At 66.9% G+C, this 25,937-nt stretch overlaps 1 protein-coding gene across 3 annotated transcripts; it reads right to left on the bottom strand.

The window, feature by feature from the left end:
- Positions 1-429: 429 nt before the first annotated feature.
- On the bottom strand, positions 430-25,937 carry NIBAN2 (niban apoptosis regulator 2). 3 transcript variants are annotated; one of them, XM_035341717.1, is made up of 16 exons: positions 25,744-25,935; positions 12,631-12,761; positions 9,422-9,550; positions 8,961-9,066; positions 8,221-8,388; positions 5,440-5,555; positions 5,250-5,354; positions 4,416-4,578; positions 3,812-3,999; positions 3,453-3,608; positions 3,087-3,203; positions 2,587-2,694; positions 2,365-2,476; positions 1,528-2,123; positions 1,435-1,470; positions 430-1,290 (listed from the first exon to the last, which is right to left on the bottom strand). In XM_035341717.1, the coding sequence occupies exons 1-16, from the start codon at positions 25,796-25,798 to the stop codon at positions 1,147-1,149; spliced, it is 2,430 nt and encodes an 809-aa protein (XP_035197608.1). In that variant the 5' UTR covers positions 25,799-25,935; the 3' UTR covers positions 430-1,146. The 3 variants fall into 3 exon arrangements, with proteins under 3 accessions (XP_035197608.1, XP_035197607.1, XP_035197606.1); XM_035341716.1 differs by having other exon boundaries at positions 1,435-2,123; positions 25,744-25,936; XM_035341715.1 differs by having other exon boundaries at positions 430-2,123; positions 25,744-25,937.

Genomic DNA, 25,937 nt, shown 5'->3' on the forward strand with positions numbered 1-25,937 from the left:
TCTTAAACATTTGTATAACATTCTTAATAAAATATCTTGGAAGAGACAGGTTTTAAGTTCCCAAGGCAAGGCACTTTGGTTGGGGGGGGGGCTCCCCAAGTGGCTTGGGCTGGGCACCCCCTTCAGAGGCAGGAACAGCGGCACCTGAAATGCAGGCGGAGGTCGGGGCGAGGGCCCGGTCGGTCCCCGTGCTCACACGTGTGCACACACACACACACACGCTGCCAGCTCCTGAGTCTCGCCCAGTGCCCCCAGCCGCCTCTCCAGTGCTTTTGGTGCGTCCCCCGGGGCTGTGACCGACCCTGCAGGGGTCCCGGCGCAGGGGGAAGCCCTTCTACAGCGCTGCCCCCAGCAGCCCGCTGCCAACCTCTGCCGAAGCCCCAGATCTTCTCCCCCCGCTGCTGCGGGTGCCAGAACCCAAGGCCGAAGTCCCCCCGCTGCCACCTCCCCTCCAAAAAGCTTTCCCTAAGCCGAGCCTGGGCATGGGGTGACGGCAGCCCCGGGGTGGGTGCGGAGCAGCCTGGGGGCCGCAGGCAGCCCCACACCTCGCCCCCAAAGGGCCAGCAGCTGTTGTGCCAGCACCCCCACGCCATACTCCTCCTGCCCCACACATCCCCGTGCTCCTGGCCTCATCTCGCCCTTCACCGCTGCGCAGAGCTGCGGCACCCCCAGCCCTCACCGTCCCATTTTTGCCCACCCGCCCCTGCAGCCCTCACTCCCCTTGGTGCTGGTGGCGGCACGAGGCCACCTGGGGGATGCTCCCCCTGGGGAGGCTCCCAGGAAAACCCCACGGATGCGGGCAGGGGACGGTCCCCACTGCCAGGGGTCAGCAGCTGGGAACATCCCACAGGCAGCAGGGCTCCAACCCCCCCCAGACAACCCCAGGCACGTGAGCTCGGCCGGAGGGGAGGCAGATAAAGCATCTCTCCAGTAGAAAAGAAGGAAATAAGGCAGAAGAAGGACAGAGCAGAGTGCAGCGGGTGCCCTGTGCTGAGCCCGGCCCCAGCCATCCCCCCCGGGTGGCGGCCAGCCGCGCAGCAGCAGGACTCCCCCCGTCGGGTGCCCTCGGTGTTCCCATCCCCTCCCTCTCCCGCAGCGCCGCTCCAGCCCCGGCAGCCCCAGGACCAGTCCACGGCAGGCACGGGGCTAGAACTCAGTCTGCACCCCCTCGACAACGCTCTCCGTCGTGCCCACGGGCTGCGGGGGGCTGCAAGCCACCGGGGGGGCCACCTCCTCGCCCGTCTCCTTGTCACTGGGCTGGTGGCAATCCGTCCCGGCGGGCGGTGACGGGACCGCGGCTCCGGGCGCAGGTGATGCTGTGGGGTGCTGCACCTCATCTCCTGACGGGGCCTCGGCTCTGGGTGCAGGTGGTGGTGCTGTGGGGTGGCACGCTTCATCTCCTGACGGGGCCTCGGCTCTAGGTGCGGGTGATGGTGCTGTGGGGTGGTGCTCCTTATCTCCTGATGGGATTGCAGCTCCAGATGTAGGGGATGCTGGGGGGTGGTGCACCTTATCTCTTGATGGGACCTCAGCTCTAGGTGCAGGTGATGGTGCTGTGGGGTGGTGCACCTTATCTCCCGATGGCTCCCCAGCCCCAGATGCGGGTGACACCGGTGCGTCACGGCGCACCCCATCGCCATCGCTGGCCGGACCCCGCGGGGGGCCGTCTCCCGGTGCAGACCCCGCTGCCACCACCTCCTCGGTGGCCCCTCTCTGCCGCGTGGCGTGGGTACCGTTCGTCAGCCGCTCCTCAGCCTGGCCGCCGGCAGCTTCCTCCACGCTCTCCTCCGCCGGCATCTCCCTGATCTCCACCACCCCGCCTGGGGACCCTGGTGGCACCGTGGGCTCCAGCTCCTGCGGCTCTGGGGAGCTGGGGGGCAGCAGCGCCTCGGCACCCGCCTCGTAGGGCAGGGCCCCCTCGTCGTCCTGGATCACCGACACCACCTGCTTGGCCCTGCGGCGCTTGTCGGCGGCCGGCTCGGCCTCGGGCTGCCCGCCGTGCTCCTCAGCCCAGTCGATGGGGATGCCCTCGCCCAGGAGGTGCAGGTTGGGATCGCTGTTGTGCATCACCATGCTGTCACGGTACAGGTTGTGCTTCCGCTGCACCGCCGCCTCCTTCACAGCTGGAGGCACCGAGAGAAGCGTCAGATGGGCTGGCACCAGCCCCCGGCACCCTGCATGGGGCCACCCCTTCCTCATGGGACACTCAGCACCCTGTGTGGGGTCACCCCTTCCTTGCAGGACACCCAGCACCCTACTGGCCTCGCGCACTCTGGGGTCTCCCACCCAGCACCCAGCGCCCCACCCCGGGCTGCAGGATCCCCCGCGGGGCAGAGCCGAGCCGCTCTGGGCTCCCCTCCTAACCTTGCATGATGTCTTTCATCACCGACTGCAGCACCACCTCCTCGTATGTGTTCTCCACCAGGATGAAGCTGGCAAAGTCCTCGAAGATGAGCTCCTGGAACTTGGCTAGCTCCTGCGGGGTAGAGGCCAGTCAGCAGGGCGCGGGACGGGGAGGTCCCGGTCCCGAGGGACACGTGAGGGATGCCGCAGCCCCTCCACAGGGCGCTGCTCCCCTCCTCTTACCCCCTTGCAGGTCGGCGCCAGCTTCTTCAGCAGGAAGGGGATGGTGATCTGCAGCAGGGCCTCCCTGAAGAACTTTTTCCGCACGGTGCTGCTGTCGTAGTCGTATTTCTGCGGGGCAGGCGAGAGCAGCTGGGGTCAGCGCCCATGAGCTGGTGCGGGCACAACCCCTGCGTTTTGGCCCCATTTCCACGGGGCTGAACGGGTTCCTCTGTCCCTCCCACCCAAGCAGTCCCCAGGGTGCCTGACCCTGTGCTCCACCCCCACTTTCTGCAGAAGTGTTTGGGCCACTCCGAGCCCTGGCTCTGGGTCCTCCACCGGCTTTCCCACTCGCCCCAAAACTCAGCAAAATGCGTGAAAGTCTCAATAGGAAGAAGTATTTCCCCAGAAGACTCCTGTTACACATCACCGCTCTCCGCTTCCCCAGGCTCCTCACCCTCGGGTGAAGGCCACCAGGGCCCCCCCGAAGCCCCTGAGGTGCAGGAGCAGCCCCCAGCCCTCACCTTGAGCACGCGCTCGAGGATGCGCTGGATGGACTTGCAGAGGTCGTCCTTGCCCTGCAGCTTCCCCAGCTCCTGGTGCAGCAGCGTCTCGAAGGTGTACACGGCGTCATCCATTTGCTGCGCCAAGAACCACGGGGTCAGCGCCAGCGGGGAACCCGGGGGGGCAAGCAGGGGGTGTGCGGGGAGCTCTTCTGGGGGCACTGGGACACCAGGATGAGCCTATACACTGGCAAGGCTCCCAGCAACCCTGCCTGGTATCCATGGGCTCCACCCTGAGGACTGGGGTGGCTTTCTCCCCGTGTCCCAGCTGCTCAGCGTGGGGGACACAGGATTTGGGATTTGTCCCCCCACTGGTCCCCACTGTACCTGTCTCATGTGGATCTGGGCCCTCTGCTTGAAGACAGAGGTGCTGGAGACGTCGAACCGCTGCTGGAGGCCCTCCAGTTTCAGCTGGTCCATCTTCTCGTAACACGACTGCATCTTCACCGGGTGGAAGGCCAGGTGGGAGAGCTTCTCCATGTACTGGGGACACGGCCACGCTCAGCAGGGCCGGGGCTGGCACACGCCACCCCACGCCGTGCCCAGCAGCCCGCACCACCCCACAGGCATCGTCCCCGGGCATCATCCCAGCCCAGGGTGCCCCAGCTCCGTCCCCACAGGGTCTGTCCCCAGGGCCGGCCCTGCCACCCCGAGCCCCGTCCCGCTGACCCGCCACCAGCGCTCACCTCCACCAGCTTCTCCAGGCCGCCCTCGTTGACGATGTTCATGTTCATGTCCGTCACCTCCTTGAAGAACACCTCCCGCACCTCGGCAAAGCCCTGGCTCGTGGGGGTCATCAGGGCCTCCAGGATGGAGGAGATGTAGGGCTGCACGTGGTTGCGGACACAGATCTCCGCCTTGGGGAGGACGAAGGCTGGGCAGAGAGCAGGGGTGAGCATGGTGAGCTTCCTCTGCCCTCCCTGCTCTGCAAGTCAGTCCCTAAGCCCCCAGGAGCTATGCCCCTATCCCCAAACCGCTCCAGGAAAAGTCTCCCAGGCCCACAGGACAAGGCAAAGAGCTCTTGAAAGTGGCCCCTCGGGGTCTGTGTTGAACCCGTTTCTGCCTCATTGCCTTGCCTGGGGCTTGATGCCCACCTTGCCCCCCACCTCCTGCATCCCCCAGCTCCCTGAGGAGTGCAGGTCCGTGTGTGTGCACACTTGGCACCCGCCCAAAGCCTTGGCAAAACGCCCCACTGGGAGCTGGTCTCATGTACACGTCTCCACGTGTGCACCTCCACACCTCCACGCGTGCACCTACGCGTGCACAGCCCCCCTGTGCCCCGGGGCTCACCTCGGATCTTGCTGGACAGGTGCTCCTTGGAGGTGATGATCTGGTCCATGTCGGTGCGGATGGTGCTCTCCATCTGGGGCCGCTCCACTTCGCACTTGGCCACCATGGCGTCGTACTGGGCCTTGGTCTGCTCGTAGACCATCCTGTACACGGCATCCGAGATCTGAAGAGGGACAAGGGTTAGCGGGGTGAAATGAAGCCCCTGGCGTGTACCCAGCCACGGGAGGTCCCTGAGCAGGGGGACACCGGGCGGGACTCGACCCCACGAGCCCCAGGTGGCTGCTGGAGCTCCCCTTGCAGCCAGGCACTGTGATTTCGGGGCTGGCAGGCGGCAGGGCTGTCCTTCCCCTCCCTCCCTTGCCCTTCCCAGTTGTGCACATTCACCCAGGGCTGTGCCGTGGAGACCAGACCTACAGAAAAAGCAGTGTTTGTGCCTGCGTAGGCTGCCTCGGCAGCACGTTACGTGCTGGGTGGAAACCCCGCTGGCCACAAGGCTGTGACGGGCAGCTCTGAAATGTGCTCAGCCTTTGGCAAGGTCCTGGGCTGGATTTAGCCTGCGCTGCCCTAAAAATGGCTCGCTAAATATAGCTGGGCTGGGCTTTGCTCGGGGGCCGGGCTTCCTCCCGTTTGCTTCCCTCGCTCTGGGAAGCAGGGAGGGACGGGCACGGCTGCGTGCGATGGCACGGAGGGGTGCTGGGGGGGTGCCGCCAGCAGGAAAACCACCAGGAGCCCAGCCCGGTGGGACAGGGACTGACGCAGTGCCCCAGTGTGGGGGCAGGGGGTTGTAGGGGGGTGTAGGTTTGGCCCCGGTGTCCCCACGGCCACCACCCGTACCTGGATCCAGGTCCGCTGGCGCTCCTGAGCCTTGCCCTTGAGCCGCGGGCCGATGGCGCTCCGCAGCTCCGGGAGCAGCTCCTCCATCACCAGGTTACTCAGCACCTGCGAAGGGAGGAGGCGTTGGGGACCCTGCCCGGCCCCTACCCCGGCCCCACAGAGCCCCCCCGGCCCGAGGGCCGGCCCTCACCTGGCTTTGGTTGCCGCAGAGCATGTCCCAGGTGCCGTACTGCTCCTTGGACTGGCGGTACATGCGGACGGCGTCGGTGAAGGCTGGGGCCTCCACCTTGGAGTCCTCGGAGATCCCTGGGTGGGGGGAGCAGGTGAGTGAGCAGGGCGGCGTGGGGACCAGGGGGACCGCTGGCAGCACCCCCAGCCCGACATTGCAGGGGTCCCACACATCCCCAGGGCCATTGCACAGAGCCCAGGGCTGTCGGTGGGGCTGGGGGATGCCCTGACGGCGCCCCAGCCACACCAGGGGGTGGGGGGGCTCACACAGACTGGGAAGGAAAAGGGCAGGAAAACACCCAGGAGAAAAAGGTTCGGCAAAACCAGGGGCTTTTATGCACCATGGGGGCTCAGCAAGCCCTGAAGCATGGCAGGAGCAGGGGCACAGCACGATGGGGGGGGGGGAGTTCTGCAAGTGGTGCACGGGGAGCTGGGGGCCCTACAAACCCCCTGGGAGGATGGGGCCCCAGGCTACCCAGGCTGTGCTGGAGGCAGGGGGGTCCTGTGGGATGCGGAGCAGCTGGGGAGGAAGAGGAAGGCGCTGGGTGGCGGGGATGAGTCACGGCAGCGCCCGGCGGGGAGGCGCAGCAGCAGCAGCAGCGGCGTGCTCCAGCTGGTTCTGCTGCCCCCGGGATGTCCGCGCCCTGATTCACCCCGGCGTGGGGCTGCCACACGAGGGGGGCACGGATGTCACCCCCCTGTCCCCTGCTGCCACGTCCAGAGACCCCAGGGAGCGGATGGGAGGACGGCCCGGAGCCACCTGCCCCACACACACCCTGCCCAGCTCCAGGAGCGCTGGCGCTGTGCCGCAGCACGGGGTGCCTGCAGGAAAAGGGAACAGCCCCGGGACGCCCCCACAAAGCCCCCACCCCGCTAAACTCCATGCTAAAGGAGAGAGCAGCAAGAGCAGAGGTCCTCGGTGCTGGCCCTGCACCCTCGCCTTGCAGGACCCCCCAGGAGAGTGACCTGGGCTTGGTGACAGGCAGGAGGGACCCGCCACAGCCCCGGAGCGCCCAGCACAACGGGGCAGAGGTCCCGGGGAGCCTCAGCCACAGGTGGCTTCGTCCCAGCAAGGGCAGCCCCGGGCTGTTGGTGTCTTCCAACACGCAGGGATTTTTTTAAGATGATCGCTTTTAACTCCCAGCCTAAGCGGCTTTTCCTTAGGGACAGCTCAAGACATGGGGAAAAATCAGACCCGCAGTGAAAGCTGGAGTCTGGCCCTTGCTGAGCGCCAAGGGGCGGCTGGGCTCATCCAGCACCGCACTGGTGTCCGGGATGGGATGGGATGGGATGGGATGGGATGGGATGGGATGCTAACGCCTGGCCTGGGCCATCTCCTGGCAAGGCGCCCACGGTGACGTGTCGGGTGCTGGGCACTGGGGACGATGCTGCAGCCAGGCCAGCCGGGGGGGGGGGGTCCCAAGGGTGCTCAGGCTGTGGGGCACGGCTCTGGACACCCCCTCCCGAGGGGTGACATCGCTCGTCCCCGTCCTTAGGGAAGAGCTGGTGTTACAAAAACCCAGAGACTTGTAAAGGGAGGTGCAACTTCCCACACTAATCACAAGCGGAGGCAGACACGGAGCCTCTAATTTGGGAAAAAGTTGCTCAACGGCAACAAAAGATCTTTCATTGGATTTGAAACAGTATCCGAAACCTTGCGAGAGCAGCGGGCAGAAATCTGGAGCTGGGGAGGGAAGAAATGTCTCACAAAGAACAACAGCCTGCAAGAATCAAGAAATCCACCCGAGCAGATCCCTTCCTGGGCCCGTGCCCGTGTCAGTGCCTTGTTTCGTGTCCAGCTCAGGAGGAGGAGAGGGTTCAGCAGCACAGCCGCAGGGACGGCCCCGGCAGCTCCCCCGGGGCTCACGGCTCTGCCTTCACCCTCTCAGAGCCTGGGTGGCCGCGGGGAAGGGGGAAAGGGGAAAGCTCAAAATAAATAAAAGCTGAAAATAAATAAATCAGCCCCCGAGCCCGGACATCCCCGGCTCACGGAGGGCGCACGGACGTGTTCTGGAGCAAGGAGCGCCGAAAGGAAGGGAAAGAGCAAAGCACTCGGATTTCAGCTACCACGGGGGGTTGAAAGCCCGCCTGAAATTCAGGCTCTGCACCCACCCCATCGCCCTGCCCCTGAAGTATCGGGGCTGTGAGCACCTCCCGGGAGGGAACGGTGCGTCAGCGGCCGGGCAGGTGGCTCCTTGCTGGCGGCACGGAGCAAGCTGCAGGGCCAGCACCTCCTTCCCCAGGACGCCGCTCGCACCGCGCAGCCCTGGGCTCGTCCCAGGCACGGCTCAGCAGGAAAATCGTCTTTCCCTGCCAGGGTATCGGCGGTGTGGGCGCCCGGCCCTGCCTGCCCCGGCCGTCCGCAGACCCTGCCCGAAAGCTGGTGCCGGCGGAGAGTGGGAGGAAGGAGCGCAGGACGGTGGCCTGCAGTTTTAATGACTTTAATTGCCAAATATTTTCTGTCCCGAGGTGGAAAATAGTCATTAGGGCTCCCCACACCGGCGTCTCCCCAGCTGGCTCTCGCAAACGCTGGCACAGGCGTTGTGCTCCTTGGGGACATGGGGACGTGCCGGGTGGCCGGAGCCCCCCGCTCCCACCCTCAGTGGGGCTGAGACACCCCCCAGCTCCCAGCCAATTCCCCTTCTTCACCCCAAGCCACCCCCTTAGGGCCAAAAAGGGAGCGCTGCGGGGCCCCCAGCCCCCCCTCTGGAGGCGGGCGCCCCCCGGCCAGCCCCCCGCTCACCGTTGTTGCAGTGCCGCACGCAGTCCTGGAAAACCGCCCCCCACTTCTCCTGCTCCTTGCCCGTCATCACGCAGAAGTAGTAGTGCCGGGCGTAGGGGTGCCAGAGGATCAGGGGGAAATCCGTGGGGCACTTCACGATGGGGGCGTTCCCCGACTTGGGCGTCACGCCTGCGGGGGGGGAAGGATGCTCTGAAGGGGCAGGGGGCGGCTGTCCCCCGGTCCCTTGCCCCTCTGCACCCCAAGGGATTTATGAGGGGCAGAGCATCCTGACGGAGGCAGCTGCTGGGCGGGGGTCTGCAGGGCTTCGTGGTCTTATGAAAGCAAACACCGGCAAACCCAGAGCGCGTTTCCTGCCGGGGAGCTGTCAAGGCTCTTCCTCAAATCGCCAAGGCCAAGCACAGCCCCGGGGGACGGGGCTCTGCACCGCAGTGCCTGCGCAGACGGGTGCCTTGGCTGGCAGTTGGGATGTGGGACTCCCCAGAGCTTCTGGAGGTGCAGGAGGGGCACGCGAGACCCCTGGGCTCCTCCAGAGCCTCTGCCACAATCCCTCTGCCTCCCCAAGGGGGAGCAGCACAGAGCAGACACTTCACCCCACACCCCACCGGGGGGGCCGTTCTCCCTCCCTGCAGCCCCCCCAACCCCCACCCCCCCCCCTCCCCAGGCATCCCCATGGGGTTCTCAGCAGCGCAGGGACCTTGGGGCCCCCGAGCAGCCCCCGTCGCCCCGCAGCCCCCACTCACCAGGCAGGCTGCTGCTCACCAGCTCCAGGTACTGCTCCACGGAGGTGAGGACCTTGTAGCCAGCGCTGTTGATCAGCACGCGGGGCGGCAGCTCCCGCTCGTAAGCCTGAGCAGAAAGAGCTGGTGAGCGTGGGGAGGACACGGGGGGGAACACCACGGCACCACGGCTCCATTCAGAGCTGAACCCGTGGGAGGTGGGCGAGAGGGTCCCCGTCCTCCTCCATCGGGGTGGAGGGGGAAGAAAATCTGCGTGTTCACGGGAGGGCTTTGAAACACCAAGGGGCACCGGGAAGGATCACGGATGATTTCGGGGATGTCTGAGCCCTCACAAGGAATTCAGCCCCGAGTATTGTCCATGGGGAGGGCAGGACGGGAGCAGAGGGGGGAACATCAGAGGCTTTGAGCACCCTGAGCTTGCTGCCCCCCACCAGGAGGCGATGCCGAAGCCGGGGCGTCCTCACCAGTTTGTTCTCGTAGAGCACCAAGCCGTAGTTGTGCGGCACCACGCAGAAGCGGTTCCTCCACTTCTTGTTCTCCTCGATGTACTGAAAGAGGTTGCCCGAGTAGATGACGTGGTCCTCCAGCGGGACCTGCCAGGGGGAGACCCGCGGTGACCCGGGTGGCAGGGACAGGGGCTCCCCGGAGCACCCCCCTGTCATATCCCAGTGCCCGGCTGAGTGCCCGCTCAGCACAGGGGCCCCCAGAAGTCCTCCCCAACCTAAATTGTTGTGATTTCACCCACCTGAGGCAGGAGGGGACACGTACAGCCCAGCTGCAGGTGATGCTGCAAATCCCCAGGCTCCACGAGAGGCAGGGGACGGGGCGGGGGGGGACACCCCACATCCCCCTGCCGGGGACCCCCCCGCAGCCTGCCCAGCGCCTGGCAGCGCACACAGGCTGCCCCGACACCGAAGACAGGCGCGCTGAGCCGGCCAAGAATTCGTCCCAGGAATTTTTATGACCCCAGGAATATAAACAAGAGCCAAGAGCTCTCCTGGCGGCGGGAGCGCTCCGCAGCTGCCTCTCCGTGGTGGCCACCCAGCACCCAGCGTGGTGGCCACCGGGAGGGACCAGCAGGAGCAGGACCCCGGTGCCAGACATCGGGCGGGCACACGCTGCCTCCCCCTGCCCAGAGCAGTTCCCGAAGGAATACGGGGACAGGGGAGGAGAGGGCAGGGAGCAAACCCTGCGGGGGGGACGGCAGCTGGTGGTGACAGCCCTACCCCAAACCTGGCAGGGATGGGGACAGCGAAGGGACAGCAGAGCCGAGGGGACGCCAGCTCCAGGAGCCCCCATCAGCAAACAACAACTGTCCCATATCAACCAGCTGGTGGCCACCAGCAGCCTGGGGCCCTGAGCACCATCCTGCCCATCCGGCCTCACCGAGCCGGCCCTGCACACCCCCGGCAAGTATTTGGGGCACGCAGGTATGTGCCGAATTGCTAGGAGGGGCAGGGAGGTGGCGCTGAGCGTGCCGGGGGAGGGCGAAGGAGGATGCTCGGGGACAGCTTCCCAGCGGCTGGTCACGTCCCCACGGCCTGCCAGCAGACGGGAGGTGAACGTGGGGCCTGGGCTGCCGGGGGTGGCACGGGCTGCTGGGGGCACCGACGGCAGAAATATTTGGTCCCTGCTCTGGTCACTGCTGCTCCGTGCCAGCGCTTCAGGGGACCGAGCTGCGCTTGGCACCGTGGCCCAGATGTCCCCCTCCGGGCCACCAGCTCCTGGTATGGCTGCGGGAGGTGCTGCTAGGCACTGAGGTGGCCAAAAAACGTAAGAAAAATAAATATTTTTTTCAAAACAGCTAGAAGACTTCTATCCAAGGACACAGAGGACACCACCCTGCATCCTGACATCCACATTCTTTTCAGCAAGTTAGGGCAGCGCCGAGCCAAGCTGGAGGGCACAGCTCCCTGCTCCTTGGTGACCCCAGACCCGGCCCTGAGCCCTAGGGTGCCTCCAGCTCCCACAGGGACCCCACAGCTCCCACCCAGCTCACCCTGGGGACACTCGTGGGACCCCCAGCCGTGTTCCCAGCCCCATAAATCCCTTCTGGCTATGGGCTTTGCAGGCAGAGGAGCAGCCACGGGGCTTCTTGCAGGAGGACCACCCTATTTACACCCCAGTGCTGCGGGGCCACACCGTGTCCCCGACCTCTCCACTCGCTGCTGGGTCTCGATCGTTCCTGGGCTCGGTGCAGAGGGCGAGCAGCCTTCGGGAGGCACCACCCTGGGAAAGCAGCAGCCGAACCGCGATGAACCCGAGCGGCTCCTCCCTGCGGGCGCCGGGCTCCCTGTCCCCACTCGGGAACACTCACCTCCACGCCTTCCCTGCGCCCGGCACGCCCCGTGCCCGCTGTTGCAACACCCGCACAGCACCACCCGCACGGGTCAGGACAGCCCAGGAGCTGTCACGTCCTGCTGCAGGGACCGGCGGCCCCTGGGGAGGGCCCTGGGGACTTGTCCCCGTGCCCGGGGTGGGGTGCTCCCCTCCCGAAAACAGGCGGTGGATGCGCGCTCCCGTGGGTCGGCACGCGTTGGACAGCCACCGGCCGCGAGCTCCTTGATGCAACCCCCAGGTTGCTCCAAGAGGCGTTGAGCAAGGCAGAGGGCCGGCCACATCTGCAGCCCCAGCCCCGCTTGTTTTCAACCCGCAGCCACGAATTTGCCCTGCTCAGGACGGGGGGGCTGAGCCCCCACCGCCAGGGGAGCAGGGAACCCGCTGCCCCCGGCTGTAGGGGCGCAGGAGCCGGGATGCTCGATGCCACCTGCCTACACCCACCCGCTCCCAGGGGCTTTGGGTGCCTTGGGACCACTGCTTCCAGCCGGGAGAGGCGCGTGGGTGACCACAGCCCCGCGGTATGTGCTGGGCATCCCGGGCCTGCAGGGATCTGGGAACCCCCAGCAGATTTCAGCCAATTTCTCCTTTTCAAATCTTTTTTTTTTTTTTTTTTTTTTTTTTTTCAAGGGGCTCTGGGAAACACCCGGTGGCCTCACTGACGGCAGCCAGGTCTTCTCCTCGCCAGCCGTGGTAACACCAGGGGAGGGAGAGCCGCGGGGGCCAGGACAGCACCGTGCAGGGAAGCCGGGGACCCCACAGCACTGCCCCAGCCCCAGGCTCTGCAGCAAAAACCCCAGCGGTGGTTTCAAGAAACCCAGCAAAAGCAAACCCCAAAGCTCTCCAGGCATCCCCACGCCTCCAAACCAGCTCCTCATAGCAGCACAGGGCGATGGATGCATTTCAGGGAGCATCTCCTCCCCTTCCCCAGCACCGCAGCATCGCCTGCCCCCAGCAGGAAGGGAAGGGCAGCCCAGCACAGCCGGCCGTGCCCTGCACCCAGCAGCCTCGCTCGGGGATTTATTGGGCACGAGCAGTTCCCAGGAGCTCCTCGGCAGCCAGGAGCACCTCCAGCCTGCCTGCCTGCCTCAAACACGTCCACGCCGGGCTGCAGCCCAAAGCCAGCCTCGCCCTGTCACTGGGTTTGCTCAGTGCACGGATTTGAGAAGAAAACCTCCCCGGAGAGCCCTGTGGGCTGGAGACCCCGTCCATCGCCTTGTCCTGGTTCCTCTCCCAGCTCCGTGGTGCCCCCGTCCCTATGGGGCTGCCCGAAGCAGGGGGAGGAAGATGAGGCTGTGCCTTCGTCCCTGCCCGGGGAGCGAGGCCGGGCTCTTACCTTGCGGTGCAGCAGCTGTGCCTGCGGCCCCCCGTTGCCTTCGATCTCATAGCGGACGCTGTTGAAGAGCGCTACGCCGTACTGCTCCTTGTAGCAGCGGGCAAACTCCCCCAGCACCTTCCCGGTCTTCTCTGCAAGGAGAGAGCAGAGGAGGCAAGAGTTAGGCTGGGGCCGGCATCGGGCACCCCATGCTCCCCACCCCATCCTCCTCCCGCCGCCCCGACCCGCGCTGGCTGTGCCCCGGGGACCCGTCCCCGGCACCGGGTCCTGATGGGGGCTGCAGCACCTCTGCCCCCAAGTGGGGCAGCCCCACAAAGTGACCCCAGGCTCAGCTCTGCTGGGTCCCTGCGCGTCCCACATGGCACGTTTGGGCACGTTCGCACCTTCACACCCGGCAAGCGCCGCCGCGGTGCCCTCGTGCCCACGGGAGCAGGGTTCAGCACGAGGCCACCACCAAGCCCGCTGCCTTCTGCCCTCCCCGTCCAGCCCAGGGACGCACTCGGGGTTAGCTCAGTCTTTTTTTGGCCCTTAATGTTAATGCCACGGATTCCTCTCCCAGGCAGGAAATTCCTGACATTAAGCTGGTTCCGGCACCGCGGCGCTTCCTGCGCATTGTGCGGCCCCGCTGCAGCCCCGCAGGAAGGGCTGCGCCTGCGCCCCCACATCGCCTGCCTGGGAATGGGGGGCAACCCCCCCCTGGACCCCAAGCTCAGGGCGGGACCTTGCTAAAACGCCCAGGACCCTGCGGTGCCCCCGTAAGGGACATCACACGGAGGCACTGGGCAGCTGCAGGCTCTGCAGGTGGAGATGCTCGGGGCCGTGCGTGCCGCAGGGGACAAGACAACCCAAACCGTGTTACCCCCCCGAGAGGTGGGGACCCCCACCACAGCCCCCTGCCGAGCAAGGTGAGCGCGAGGTGCCCCTTTGCACCCCACCACCACTTCATGCATGGGAGAGGACGTTGCAAATCCACCCCCAGCAGCAGGGGCCAGGCTTTGCAAGCCCTGAGGCACGCAGCTACAGCTGGGGGTGCCCCCAGGCTCCTGCACCCCCCCAAAGCCGCCTGCCCTCGCAGCCCCCGCCCTGCCTGACCTCAGCGCGCAGGAATCTGGAGGTGCCCGAGGGACTCCCACAGCCTGAGTCACCCGGGGCCCTGGCACGGCACCCGAAAGCCAGCCCCGTGCCACCCGCGCTGCTCCGGGGGGGCACGGTGGAAGCAGCAGCCTCCTGCCAGCATGACGCCCTGCCCCACGGGCACCCTGCCCCACGGGCACCCTGCCGCACGGGCACCCTGCCCCACAACACCCTGCCCATCTCCAGGCTCCTCCAGAGGCTCTTCCGCAGCAAACCCCACCGCAAAGCGCCAGCGCTTTGGGGAGAGACTTCCAGCAAAAGAACAACTTCCCCAGAGCTCCCTTGGGCGCACGGCGACTCGGGTTGGAATTTCACTCAACTTTGCCCCGGTTGTACCATGGGGAAATGCCCGAAGCTGCTCCGGAGCTCAAGTGATGGCAGCAGGAGCCCCTGCATCCCGGCGCGGGAGCCAGCACGACGCTGGGTGCGCGAACCCAGACAAAACAGACCCTGGCAGAGCCCGGAGCCTGCGGCGGGAGCCAAGATCCTCATCCAGCAGCGGCCGCCAGCCGCGCCGGCACGGAGCAGCAGCTGGCTCCGGCACGCTGCAGATCCTCACGGCACAGGAGGGGACGGGGAGCAGCGCAGCCCGCGGGAGGTGCTGGCACTGCCAGGACCGCAACGGCAGCGAACGCCGGCACGTCTGGGGCTCGGCTGCCACCCAGGGCGCTCCTTCCCCTGACGCCACCGACGGTGCTGGGGCTGAAGCATCCTTTTAGTTTAAGGAAGTTTGTAAGGAATAAGAACGAGGAGCCTGCTCGTACGAGCAGAGAAATTCCTCACCCCGATTTTGGCATTTTCTCCTGGACACAGCCCAGCCCGCTGTTACTCCGCGCGCTTGTGTCCACCAGGCACTTGGGTTGCAACACGCGCCTCCAAAAATGTGTTATTTTGGCTGGGGCTCTGGGCAGCGCTGTTGACAGCTGAGATTTAGAAGGACATTTTGAGGTTTCATTTCCTTTCAGTCCATGGGAAAAAAAGAGCCCTGGTCCCCCAGCAGTCGAGACGGCTTAGTCACTCATTCTTCTCTGATTAACAACGGGGCCAATTAGGATGTCTTAAGTAAATGGGAAAGCAAAAGTCAATTACTTGCAGATACCGAAACAAAAGGTTCTCAGTCAAGTAGCCAAGAGCGCTGACTCTCCCCCAGCCCGGCAGCCCAAAAAGCCGCAGGCAGGGCGCACACGAGGGGCTCGGCATGGGGCTGGGGGCGGCTTGCGGTCCCCGAGGGGTGCCCAAGCCCGGGTTCCTGCCAAGCCACTCACTGGCACCTCTCCGCAGAGGCTCCATCTGCTCCTCTGCCTGCGGGTTTCCCCTCCTTCCCTCCTTCGCTGCAGTGGCATCCTGATGACTAAGATTCACGTGGCGCCTTGCACGCCGAGATAAAGGAGCTCTGCAGCGTGCTGGCGTCCGCGAAAGGGCTCTGCGATGGGCGGCAGCAGCGGGACAAGGCAGCGGCACGAGGCTGGGCAGGGTGCCGGGGCCCTGCAGGGTGCCCGTGCCGGGGGGAGCAGCTCCTGGGGGGTTGCTGCAGGCAGACTGCTGCCCCTTGGCAGCGCCTCGAGGAGCAAGGAGCACAGGGATGTGCTCCCCACATCCTACCTGGGCTCATCTCGGTGAAACCAGCCCGGAGAGGCGGCTCCTGCCCAGCCCTCGGACCGGTCGTGCGGCCGTGGCAGTGCGCTGGGACTGGCGCCAGCCCCGGGCAGGGGCACTGGGCTCGGGAGGAGGCTGGGGTGGCCGCAGCCCCCGGGCAGCTCCTGCCACCACCGGCACTCCCAGAGGTGTGTGCCGCTCCAGCCTCGCTCCGTCAGAGGGTTCACGGCCTGGCCACAGCAGCTGGGGCCAGCCCCAGCCCCTGGGCACCTGGGCAGGAGGCTGAGCACCGTGCCAGCACCGTGCCAGCCCGGCCGGGAAGGCGGCGAGCGGCCCGGGGAGAACCTGGAGAGCAGAAGCTGCCTGCGCCGGGCACGTCTCCAGCACCGCCGGCAGCCCCACGCACGCACACCCCAAAGCAGAAGTCAGCTCTCGCCCCACCAGTCCTGTCACTGGGCACAGCCCAGCTCCGCACCTTTCAGAGCAAAAAAAAGGACAAAAATCAGCCGTGGGTCCTGGGTCGAGCCCAGAGGTGGCATCGCTGGAGAGTGGCACCGGCTCCGACACCCTCACCGGTGCCCGGCACTCAAAGCTTCAGCAGCACGACGGAGCCACAAGCAGCAGCCCGGTGCCCTCTGGAGAACCCAAAGAGCCCCTGCAGGCCCTCAGGGGACATCTCCGTCCCCACGTCCCCAAGCCTTTGGCTGTGATGCCGGGGAGGAGGCGAGTGCGGACAGATCCTGCAGCAGGGCAGGCCCAAAGAAAGCTGCCAGCTCCTGGGGGCCAGCACCAGCTCCGGTGCCCCCTTTCCATCCAGCCAAAAGGAGACCACACAACGGAAAGGGAAGGGCCCGATCCTGCGCCAGCCTCACCAGCTCCTGCCGGTGCCCAGCACACAGCGCTGCCCGCTGTGCGAGAGCAGGGCTGCGGTGTCCGGGGCCCCAACGCCTCCTTCCCCTGGAAATCATGTGAAAATGAGAGTGACGCCTTCAATAGCCACCGAGTCAGCAGGTCTGGCAGCGGGAGGTCGGATCCTGCTGGGTCACCGCTGGCATCGGTGACCACAGCCTGCAGCCGGCTGGCACGGGGAGCCACCAGCGACACCAGCTCCAGCAGCCCGGAGAGGCTTCCACCCCTCATCCCCATCCCGTTGTCAGCCCCGGAGCATCCCCCCCGTACCCTTCAAAGGCACGGCTCAGCCTCACTGGAGATGTTTTTTTTCCCCCTCCCTGACTCATCAGGACCTTGTGCGGGCAGCCAAGCGTTAAATCCTAACGGGAAGAGGGATGGGATTTAACGCCTCGCCGCACCGAGGTGCGCAGGGGAGCAGGGGGGGCTCCAAAAATCCAGTCCCCAGCCACTGCTGCAGGTGGTGGGGACAAGGGGCTGCCCCCAAGGGGTCCCCCAGCTCCTCCCCGACAGCCCTGGCCGGCAGGGGACGAGGTGACGGGGGACGAGGTGACGTGGCCACGGCTGCTGGTGTGCCCCTGCCCACACACACACAGGCTGACAAACGCGGGCGGGAGCACTGCCCCGAAACCTCCCTGCAGCCCACATCCCGTTTTGCAAGCCCGGAGCCCCACATCCCTCATGGCACATGCAGGGACCGCAGCCGCCCTCTCTGATGTTATCTGGGGGGGTCCGGGGGGGTGCCCGTGGGATCCCAGCCTCCCCCGTCCCCCCCAGCTGCGACGAGGAGCGGGAGCAGCAGCGGGGAGCACGGGGCATGGAGGAATTCCCCCCCCACCTGGCACAGGGTTAAAAATGATATAAAAAAAAAAAAATTAAAAAAAAAAAAAGAGACAAAAAGGCTCATTGAGCCCGCGCCCCGGGCCAGCTGAGCCGTGTCCCCCGCACGGTGACGACAGCTCTCCTGGCTCCGTCCCCACACACGGCCTGAGTCAGCAGCGGCCCGAGGAAAGCCCCAGCACTGCACAGAGCCCGGCGGGGCCGTGCCACCGCCTGCGGTCCCCTTGGTGGTGTCCCCAACCCGGCGAAGCCCCCGTGGTGGTGGCAGCGGCCTGTGGGACATCCCGGTGGCGGGGGACCCGCAATCACCACGTGCCAGCCCGGCCATGGCGCAGCCAGGCTGCAGGGGCAGGAGTTAATTGCTAATTTAGCCGGTAAATGGTTAACGAGCGGGGAAGGGTGCTGGCGGGGGAGCGCAGGCTCCCAAGCGGGTGACAGGGACGTCCCCAGCCCGGCCAACTTACACCTCCGAGGCGAAGAATGGACGGAAGCCGCCTTCCAGCCGCACAAACAAAGCCCAAGCAGCAGCCGGACCCCCCCTCGCCCACCAGCGGCCCCCCGGGTGCGGCCGGGGCTGTCCCCACCACGGCTTTCCCACGCCGCCCTGCCCGCGCGTCCTGTCCCACCGCCCCGACCCTTCCTGCGGGACAATGGGGGCCCCCCTGGCTCCCCCGGCTGGGGGTCCACCGGGGGACACCGCGGGGAGGTGCTGGAAGGGCAAGGGGGGGGCAGGTCTGGGGCTCAGGGGGCTCCAGAAGGGTGCACAGCAGGGGTATGGGGCGCACACCGGGGGCATGGGGTGTGCAGCACAACCAAGGGCAGGGCGCACGGCACAACAGGAACGAGGTGCACAGCACTCCGGGGACACGGTGCTGAGCCAGACCTCATCCAACAGCATCCCCTGAGCAACCCCTGCAGCTGCCGAGCAGGGCAGGGGGTGCACAGCCCACGGGCACGAGGTGCCCCCCTCCCCGGGCACCGAGCACCCCCACCGTGCCACCAGCACCACCCTCTGGCTCGCAGCTGGGCACAGGACGGGACAGGATGGTGTCCGAAACGAGCGGTTAGCAAAGGCTGCAAGAAAGGGCACCGCAGCCACGGCCAGGGCGGCCTCAGGACAACGGCACCCCAGGGACGGAAGGCGCAAGAGGAGCCTGGGGCTCTGCGCTGAGCCGGGGCAGAGGCACCGACCTCGGTGCCACGCCAGGAGCAGGGGACAATGAGCAGACCCCATGTGCGTGCCCTCACCCCGCAGCATCGCTGCTGACCCCAAGGACTGTCCCGTGGGGCTGGGGGCTGCAGCAGGGCCGGGGGTGCCCCCCTGGAGCAACGCGAGGGCGTCTCGTCTGCTTAAATGACCCTGCGCAGCCAGCCCCGAAGGGTTAAGCCCCATCCCGCTGCGTTGTGTTTTGGGAATCCAGCTCCCTGCTTCCACCCCGGGAACACAAAGTGCTCCGCAGGGGCCTGACTCAGCCCCGCACCAGCATCCCCGCTGCGGGAGGGGGTTCCCAGCTCGATGGAATGGGGGGGCTCAGGCACCAGCTCCCCACGTGGCAGAACAGTGGGGTGGCTGAGCCGGGGCGCTGGCATCTCCCTTCTCCTGGACCAGGGGAGGCTGACGCCAGCCCAGATGGGTGAGAGGTGACGGGACACCTCCGTCCCTGTGCCCTCAGGCCTGGGGCAGCCGGCCAGCCCTCACCCCCCCCAGCCTCTATCTGCTCGAGGGCATTATCAGGATTTAGATTAAGTTTATCCGGAGCCAGCTGGGGAACAAACAGAGGGCGGGGGCTGCCCTCCCCAGCTCTTTGTTCGCTCTATCACCGGGCTGCAAGGCTCCGCGCTCGGACGAGCCCCGCGCCGATAACCCCGCTGGGACGGGCTCTCAAACCACGCCGAGTGTTTTGGGGGGTAACGAGTACCCTAAAAACCACACGAGGCGACTCAGCACAGGATGAGGCAGGGCCGCGGGGATGCACCCGGCCCCCGCGTGCGCTCCCTCGCTGGCAGCGCCGGTGCTGAGCTCAGCCCTGCTCGCCCTCTGACTCACACGCTTCTCGGGAAGGGTGAGAAGGACGGGGGCCGAGCAGCGGGAAGGGATGAGGCAGCACAGCCTCGGAGAGGAAAGGAGCTGGGCTCAGGGCCCTGCTGGCTCCTGCTCAGCCCCCTGGGGAGCAGCGCCCGTGGTGCCCAAAGAGCCAAAGTCCCAACCCAGCCACCCCAAAACGGGGCACAGCGCGCTGCCCGTGGGGACGCGGCTGTCCCAGAGCCACCTTCCCACCCCTCCAGGTGCCCCCGTCCCGGCTGCTGGCGGTGCTGCCGCTCTCCCCGCTGTCTCCAGGGCCGTGGCACGGCAGTCCCGGTCCCTTGGTGTCCCCCCAGCCCGGTGCTGTCCCCGCGGAGGCTGCGCCCTCCCCGTCCCTCGCAGCGCCGCGCCCAGCCGGGTGCTTTCCCAGCGGCGCTCCCAGCTCAAAGCAAACAAACCTGGGCCGAGCGTGTCCGCGGGACGAGCCCCAGCACACCGCAAACCCACGGGGGAGAGACCGAAACGGCGAGCTAAGGAGGGCCTAGGAGCAGCCTGCTGGACGCCGGGCTGGCACCGTGGGATTTAGGGCAGAGAGGGGCTCGCACCACCCCTTCACCGGCTGCTTCGCGTCCCCTCCTTGCTGTGCCCCCAGCCCTGTGCACGGTCGAAGCACCGGGGGTCTGAAGGGGCCAAACCAAGCCCCCTGCTCTATGTGTGCCCCCCAGCCACGCCGGGGAGCCCCTTGGAGCAGCCTCCCCAGCAGGTCAGGGTGCAGCCAGCCCGCTGGGGAGGGCTCGGCGCCCTGGTGGGAGCCGTGTTCTCGGAGGGAGCCGTGTTTTTCCGCCCCACGGCTGCCTGCCTCCCGCTGCTGCCCAGGAACTGGGCTGCTCGGGCTGCGTGTAAGGAATGTGCACTTGAATAACAAACAGCGTCCCGGGCCTGTCCAGGGCCCCTGCGTGTCTTGGGAAAGGCGGCGGTGGCCGGGCTGAGCCCAGCGCTGCAGCACCGAAGGCGTGTGAAGCGCCTGCCCTGCCCCGAGCAGCCCCCGTGTGCCGGGACAAGAGGAGACCCCCTCCCACCCCACAGCTTCGCTCCCACCCTGACGGATCCAAGCCCCCGCTGCCTGCAAGGAGGTGGGTGGGTGCCCAGCAGCCCCCCCACATCGCCCCTTTTCACTCTCCTGCTGCCCCAAGGCCATGGGCACAGGTCCCGGCCCCACATCCCGCTGTCCGCTGGGCACCAGGACCAGGATAAAGCCCACCGCCAGAGGTATCCGCGCTCCCTGACAGCCTGGCTGTCCCCACACAGTCCCTGCAGCGTCCCCAATCCCACCAGTGTCTGGCAGGGACACCAGGGGCTGGGGCAGGCCCCCACCTCGCCCCTCTCCACGCTGCTGCTCCACCAGCACCGGCCGTTCGGGATCGGAGCCACTCCAGCGTGGCGCAACCCCGGCCGGGGCTGAGTCACCCCAGCTGCACACCCCGCCGCTCGCAGCACCCTCCGGGCACCCACGCAGGGTCCGGCGGCACCTGGGAGCCACCCGACAGCTCCGTGGGCTCAGGAGGGTCCTGGGGTCCCCGGGGCAAAGGGACCTGCCCAAACGCGGGCGTCCCCACCCGTCTTCCGGGTGTGCGCTGGGGACGGCAGGAGGTGGATGGTTCTCGTCTGGGAACGTCCTGGCGTCCCTTCTGCAGGTGGCAGTGCCCAGCCGGGGACACGAGCAGCTGGCCCCCTCCTGCCCCCTTGCCCAGCCCCAGGGAGAGGAGCTGGAGCTGGCCCGCTCCCAGTGCCAGCGGGAAACCCAATCCAGCACCGGGGGAGGAGACCGAACAAAGACTTTTATGTACGTCAAAGGGAAGGAAAAAAAAAAAAAAAAAAAAAAAAAAAAGGTTATTTGAACAAAACAGCCCTCAGCCTGTTCTGGGCTCTGTCCCTGCGGCTGGAGAGTTTCCTATTCCCTGCCCGCGCAGGCTCCTCCACGCCTCCACCTGCACGCGGGGCACGGCCGCAGTGGGGCACCCGCCTGGTCCCGCAGCGAGGGAGGCGGTGCCCAGCCCTGGCAGCAGCAGAAGGGCTCAGGGTGCTTCCCGCGGCCAAGCTGCCCCTGCCCGGAGCGGTGCCCGGCAGCCACCACCCCGCGCAGTGACACCGAGGTCACCCCAGCTCTGGGGCACGTCCCTTAATTGGGGACACCCCCGATGGGCATCACGCGTGGCACCGGGCAGCGCTGGCAGCAGGGAGGGGGAGCCAGGATGAGTCCCCGTGCCGCAGGCAGCACGTCCTGCCCCATGTCCCCTGCCACCTCCACGGGGACACCCAGCTCAGGGGCTGGGGCACCCCCAGCAGAGGGCTTTGAGTGTCCTGCTGGGGCACGGGGACGGGCACGGTGCCCCACCAGCGCAGCAGGGACCCGCGCTGAGCGCCACTGCCCTCTCCCTTGGAAAAGGGGGGAAAAGGTGGAGTTTGGCTCCTTCCTCTCCCGCTCCGTCCTTGAGCAGCTCCGCAGGAAATCTGCTCGCAATTAGCAGCCCTGCTCCGGCCTTTCCTCCCCTTGGCTCCCCCGGCACCGGGCTCTCCGTGGGGCACAGCCAGGCTGGGGGTGAGCCGGGGGCACAGCGGCGCCAGCCTCACCCAGGGGGTGAGGGCAGCGAGGAGCCCCCCGTGCGGCTCCTGTAGGAGGGATGGGGACGGGAAGGGGGCTCAGGCTGTCTCGGTGACATGTCACCGTGTGTCACCTCTGCAGAGCCAGCCTGGCAGCGGCAGAGCTGCGGCTGGGACCCCTGCAGGGATCTGGGGGCAGGAGGGAGGCAGCGGCCGGGGAAACGCCAGCTCTTGGCTGTGCTTGGACACTGCAATGGGAGCAGGGGTGGCTGATTGCAGAGCTGGGACCCGGGGGAGGATTTTGGCCCGATCCGAGGACCCAAGGAGAGCTCTCGGCTGCAATCCAGGCTCAGCTCCTCCTGTCCCCGAGGCCGGGAGGGCTCCCACCACCTGCCGGCCCCAGAGGCCCCCGCAGCCGGAGCTGTCCCGTGCCCCGACACGCTGGCTCCGAGCAGCCCCGTGCCCCGACACGACGGCTGCGGGTGAGCCCCAGCACGCCAGAACCGGCCGTTCCCTGCTGGCGCGCGGCCCCGACATGCCAGGGGAGGTTTTTATTCTGCGATGAAAGAAGACACGCACCGCGTTACGAGAAACCTCCCGACCTCCCCGGCTCCGCAGCACATCTCGGCACCCAGAGCCGGGGCACCCCAGGGCTTCACCCAGCTCGGCTGGCTTCGGTTGCTCCAACCCTGGGGAGAGGCGAAGGCTTGAGCCCCGAGACTAAACCCGGAGCCCTGGAGGTTGTCCAAGACCAGTGCAAAGAGACAAGTGTCGTGCTTAAGGAAGTGAAGGCTCCTCCTGCTCGTGTCCCTGGCACGCACGGACGCTGCTCGCCTCGGGGCTGGGGATCGGCAGCTCCCGGTGCCCGGCAGCCCTCGCGGAAAGCTGCAGGTCCGGCAGCACCGGTGAGGCTCCGTGTCACCTCTGCCCCAGCTGCGTGGGCTGGTGTCTGCAGGAAGTCCCATCTGGCCCCTCCCCAAATTAACAGCTGCTTTATTTAGCAATTAATGAGCCGGCAACTCCCCGGAGCTGCCAGAACAAGGCGTGAGCTCGCCAGGACCCTCCCAGTGCTGCCGCCCACCTCCGCGGGGGCTCCGCGAGGTGCCAGGACCAGGGACCCCAGCCCCACGCAGGCACCCAGCTCCTGCCCGCCAGCTCAGGGAGGTGCCACAGCTCAGCCCCTTTCTCTCCGATGTGAACCCCTCTGGAGAAGGTGGGGATGAGTTATTTGGGTATAGAGGAGAGCTTCACCCAGGGCACCCATCCTGTGCCGCTGGGTACAAGGACCTCGTGTTAGATCCGTAGGGTGCCCAGTACGCAGAGCCCCGCGGCTCAACCAGCGGCATCTCTTCCTTGCCAGGAGCCCCAGCGGGAGCCTAGGTTGGGCTGGGTGACCTCGGGGGCTTTACAACCTGTGAACCTTTTTCTTTCTGTCACCCCCCACCGCCTTCGTGTCCCCAGTGCTGACGGTGCCCACGCTGGGCGCCCTTGCGCAAGGAGAGGGGACGCGGTCCCGGCTCCAGCCCGTGCAGCAGGACGGGAACAAGTCCCCACCCACAGAGGGGAGGAAGAGGAGGAGGAAGGCAGCCAGAGGGTGTTGACAAACAAGCATGGGTGACTCAGGCCGGGACTATGTCCTAAGGGAAGGCAGCAGAAGGAAACCCTTGCCGGTTCCCCCACCGTCACAGCTCCCCAGCGTGGGGCTGCAGAGACCTGAGGGAGACAGAGGCAGGAGCTGCCCGAAATCCACCCCGGTGTCAGCACAGCCCCAGCTTGCCCTGCTGGCACCAGGACAGCATCCCCAGGCTCCCTGCATGGCTCCTCCAGCTGCAGATCAGTGGAACCCCACCAGCACCCCCTGATCCCGAGGCAGAAAGCCCTGTCCTGAGCTGCCGACACGCACGTCGCACTCACCCAGCTCATGACCTCCACAAGACATTGGCATCAGGCTCACCACCTTCTCAGCATGGCTTTTTACACCCCAGGTCCCTAGGGAGAGGGGACTGCCACCTCCCTCCTGCCTTGAGCCCACCCATGGATGCTCAGCCCTCTGCTCCCGGCGGGGAGGACAGATCTGGTGCAGGCTGTCACCTCCCCGCTGCTCCAGGGCTTGCTGCACGCCCAGCCTGCACGATCCCACCGGCGCAGGTGGGCTGCAGCAGGAGCAGAGCAAAGGAAGAGTCCAGGGAGCCCCCGTCCCTGCTGCAGGCAGGGCTCGCGCCCGTGCTGCCCCAACCCAGAGCCTGCAGCCCCCTTCCCGGCTCCGGTGCCGGCAGCAGCAGCAGCGAGCAGGGCGAGCTAGCAGGAAAACCCTGAGTTTTCCCCGGCGAGTTGCTTTGCATGCCTGACAGCAAGTCGTGCCTTGCCTGTCGGGTTGCGGCCCCTCCCAGCTCCCGAGGTTTCCCACCCCGCCAGGAGCCTGGACCTAAAGCACAGGGGTGCTCGGTGACACCAGCGGACCCCAGCCCCTCCTGGGGGTGCCCCGGGGCAGGTGCTGGTTCCCCCCCTTTCACCCTGAAACTTCAGAGCTGTGGCATGGGTAGGACACGTACGAGCACGAGCTCTATTGCACGGATCCATGAAAAATCCCCTACAGCCCCCAGACCCTCCCCAGAGTGGGCTGAAACCCACCCGCACTGCGCTGGGTCCCCCCCAGGCGCAGGCGCTCTCCCTCGTCTCGCCAACGCCCCGGTCGTGCCCAGCAGTCAGCCTGCTGCCTGGGCACCCAGCCTGGCTTCTCCTCCTCGTGCTCTTTGGGGTTGAGACGGCGGGGATGTGCTCTGGCAACGCAGGTCGTGCTTCGGGGCCACGGAGCGAGACCCGGCGCAGCGCAAAGCCCCGAGCCCCCGTCGCAGACCGGCTGCGCCAAGCCTCGCAACGTGAAAACCCACAGCTCATTACGAGCTCTGCTTCAAAGCTCGCAAACCTGCTGGCGTCCTGCTGAGCCGCATACCACGTAAGCATTCCTGCGAGCCGGCCGCGGGGCCTGGCAGGCAGAACGGGCTCCGCCGGGAGCCCTCGGGTCCCCCCGCTCCAGAGAGGCGCACGGAGAAAAATACGGAGACACGGCGGGGCAGAGCGACAGCCCTGAAGCCTCCCGGGGCCTCGAGCCGTGCCGCCACGCGGGGTCCTGCATGAAGCCACCCTCCTCTGTGCCACCCGGCTGGGGGTGGCTTTGTGGGGTGCACGGTGCCGGTGCTTGGGAGGGGGTTGGAGAGGTTTTTTTTTGCTTGTCTGAGCACCGAGGGGCTGGGAGGTCCTGCTAAGGCTGCAAAGTGCTAGACGCCAGCCCCAGCTGGAGCAGAGCGACCCCCCGGCACCCCCGGGGGTCAGGGGTGGGTGGCCCCACTTCTGGGGGTCACACGAGTCCCCGCAGGCAGCCCCAGACAGCCCCACGCTTGTACAAAGGCCACCGCCCCGCGCCGGGCGGCACTCATCGGGCATCGCACGCTCGGCACGGCCGCCGGGGCTCTCAATGGCCACATTGTCACCCCGCCCGGTCCCTGCCAGCGGGGCTCTCCCTGTCCTCCCCCCCCTTCCTGGGACCCCCCAGCACTGCCAGGGAGAGGAAAGTTTCTCTGCGAGCCCAGCACCAGCAAAACCCTTGTTGGCCGTGCTGACAGCCCGGCGTGCCAGCATCGCTGCTCCCCCCTGGGCTCAGCCCCCGACCCCGTCCCCGGAGGCAGCTCAGACCCCGCACAGCCCAGCCTTCTACTGGGGTGCGGGCAGGCACTTTGGGGTCCTGCCCCCCACCCCCCAAGGAAACAAAAAGCAGGCTGTGCCCAGCCGGGGGGCAGGCAGGACGTGGAGGGGGAGAAATGCTCCGTGGTGCGCAGGGATTAACAAAGTGAAAAAGTTTAAATAAAGCTGGTTAAAAGTTCCTGGTTGGGGTTGGGGGGGGACGGGACATGGAGTGGGATGGCGGGGGGGGCACCCCGCGAATCTCAGCCCCGCACTGAGGATGGGAGGAGGTCGGGGGGTGGGGGGGTCACCTTCTGGGGGGAGCTCACCTGCGATGTGCTGCCGGCGGCCCTCGTCCAGGTGAGTGGAGAGCACATCGCCCATGGCGCCGGGGCGGTGCGGGGCCGTGCGGCGCGGTGCGGAGCGGGGCCCGGCGGGCGCTCAGGCGCTGCGGAGCCCCATGGCAGCAGCCCCGGCTCTGGCGGCCGCGGCGCTGCGGAGCCGCCCCCGGCCACTCCCTCCC

Source organism: Oxyura jamaicensis, chromosome 17, assembly GCF_011077185.1.
Source record: "Oxyura jamaicensis isolate SHBP4307 breed ruddy duck chromosome 17, BPBGC_Ojam_1.0, whole genome shotgun sequence".
Classification (NCBI taxonomy): domain Eukaryota; kingdom Metazoa; phylum Chordata; class Aves; order Anseriformes; family Anatidae; genus Oxyura; species Oxyura jamaicensis.

Bases quoted from the DNA above. Each gene is read 5' to 3' on its own strand.
- NIBAN2 (XM_035341715.1), bottom strand. From the start codon at position 25,798: ATGGGCGATGTGCTCTCCACTCACCTGGACGAGGGCCGCCGGCAGCAC. The intron at 8,389-8,960 runs GTGAGTGGGGGC...CCCCCCCCGCAG, and splicing joins GGTGAGCAGCAGCCTGCCTG to GCGTGACGCCCAAGTCGGGG. The intron at 4,579-5,249 runs GTACGGGTGGTG...GTCCCTCTTCAG, and splicing joins GCCAGCGGACCTGGATCCAG to ATCTCGGATGCCGTGTACAG.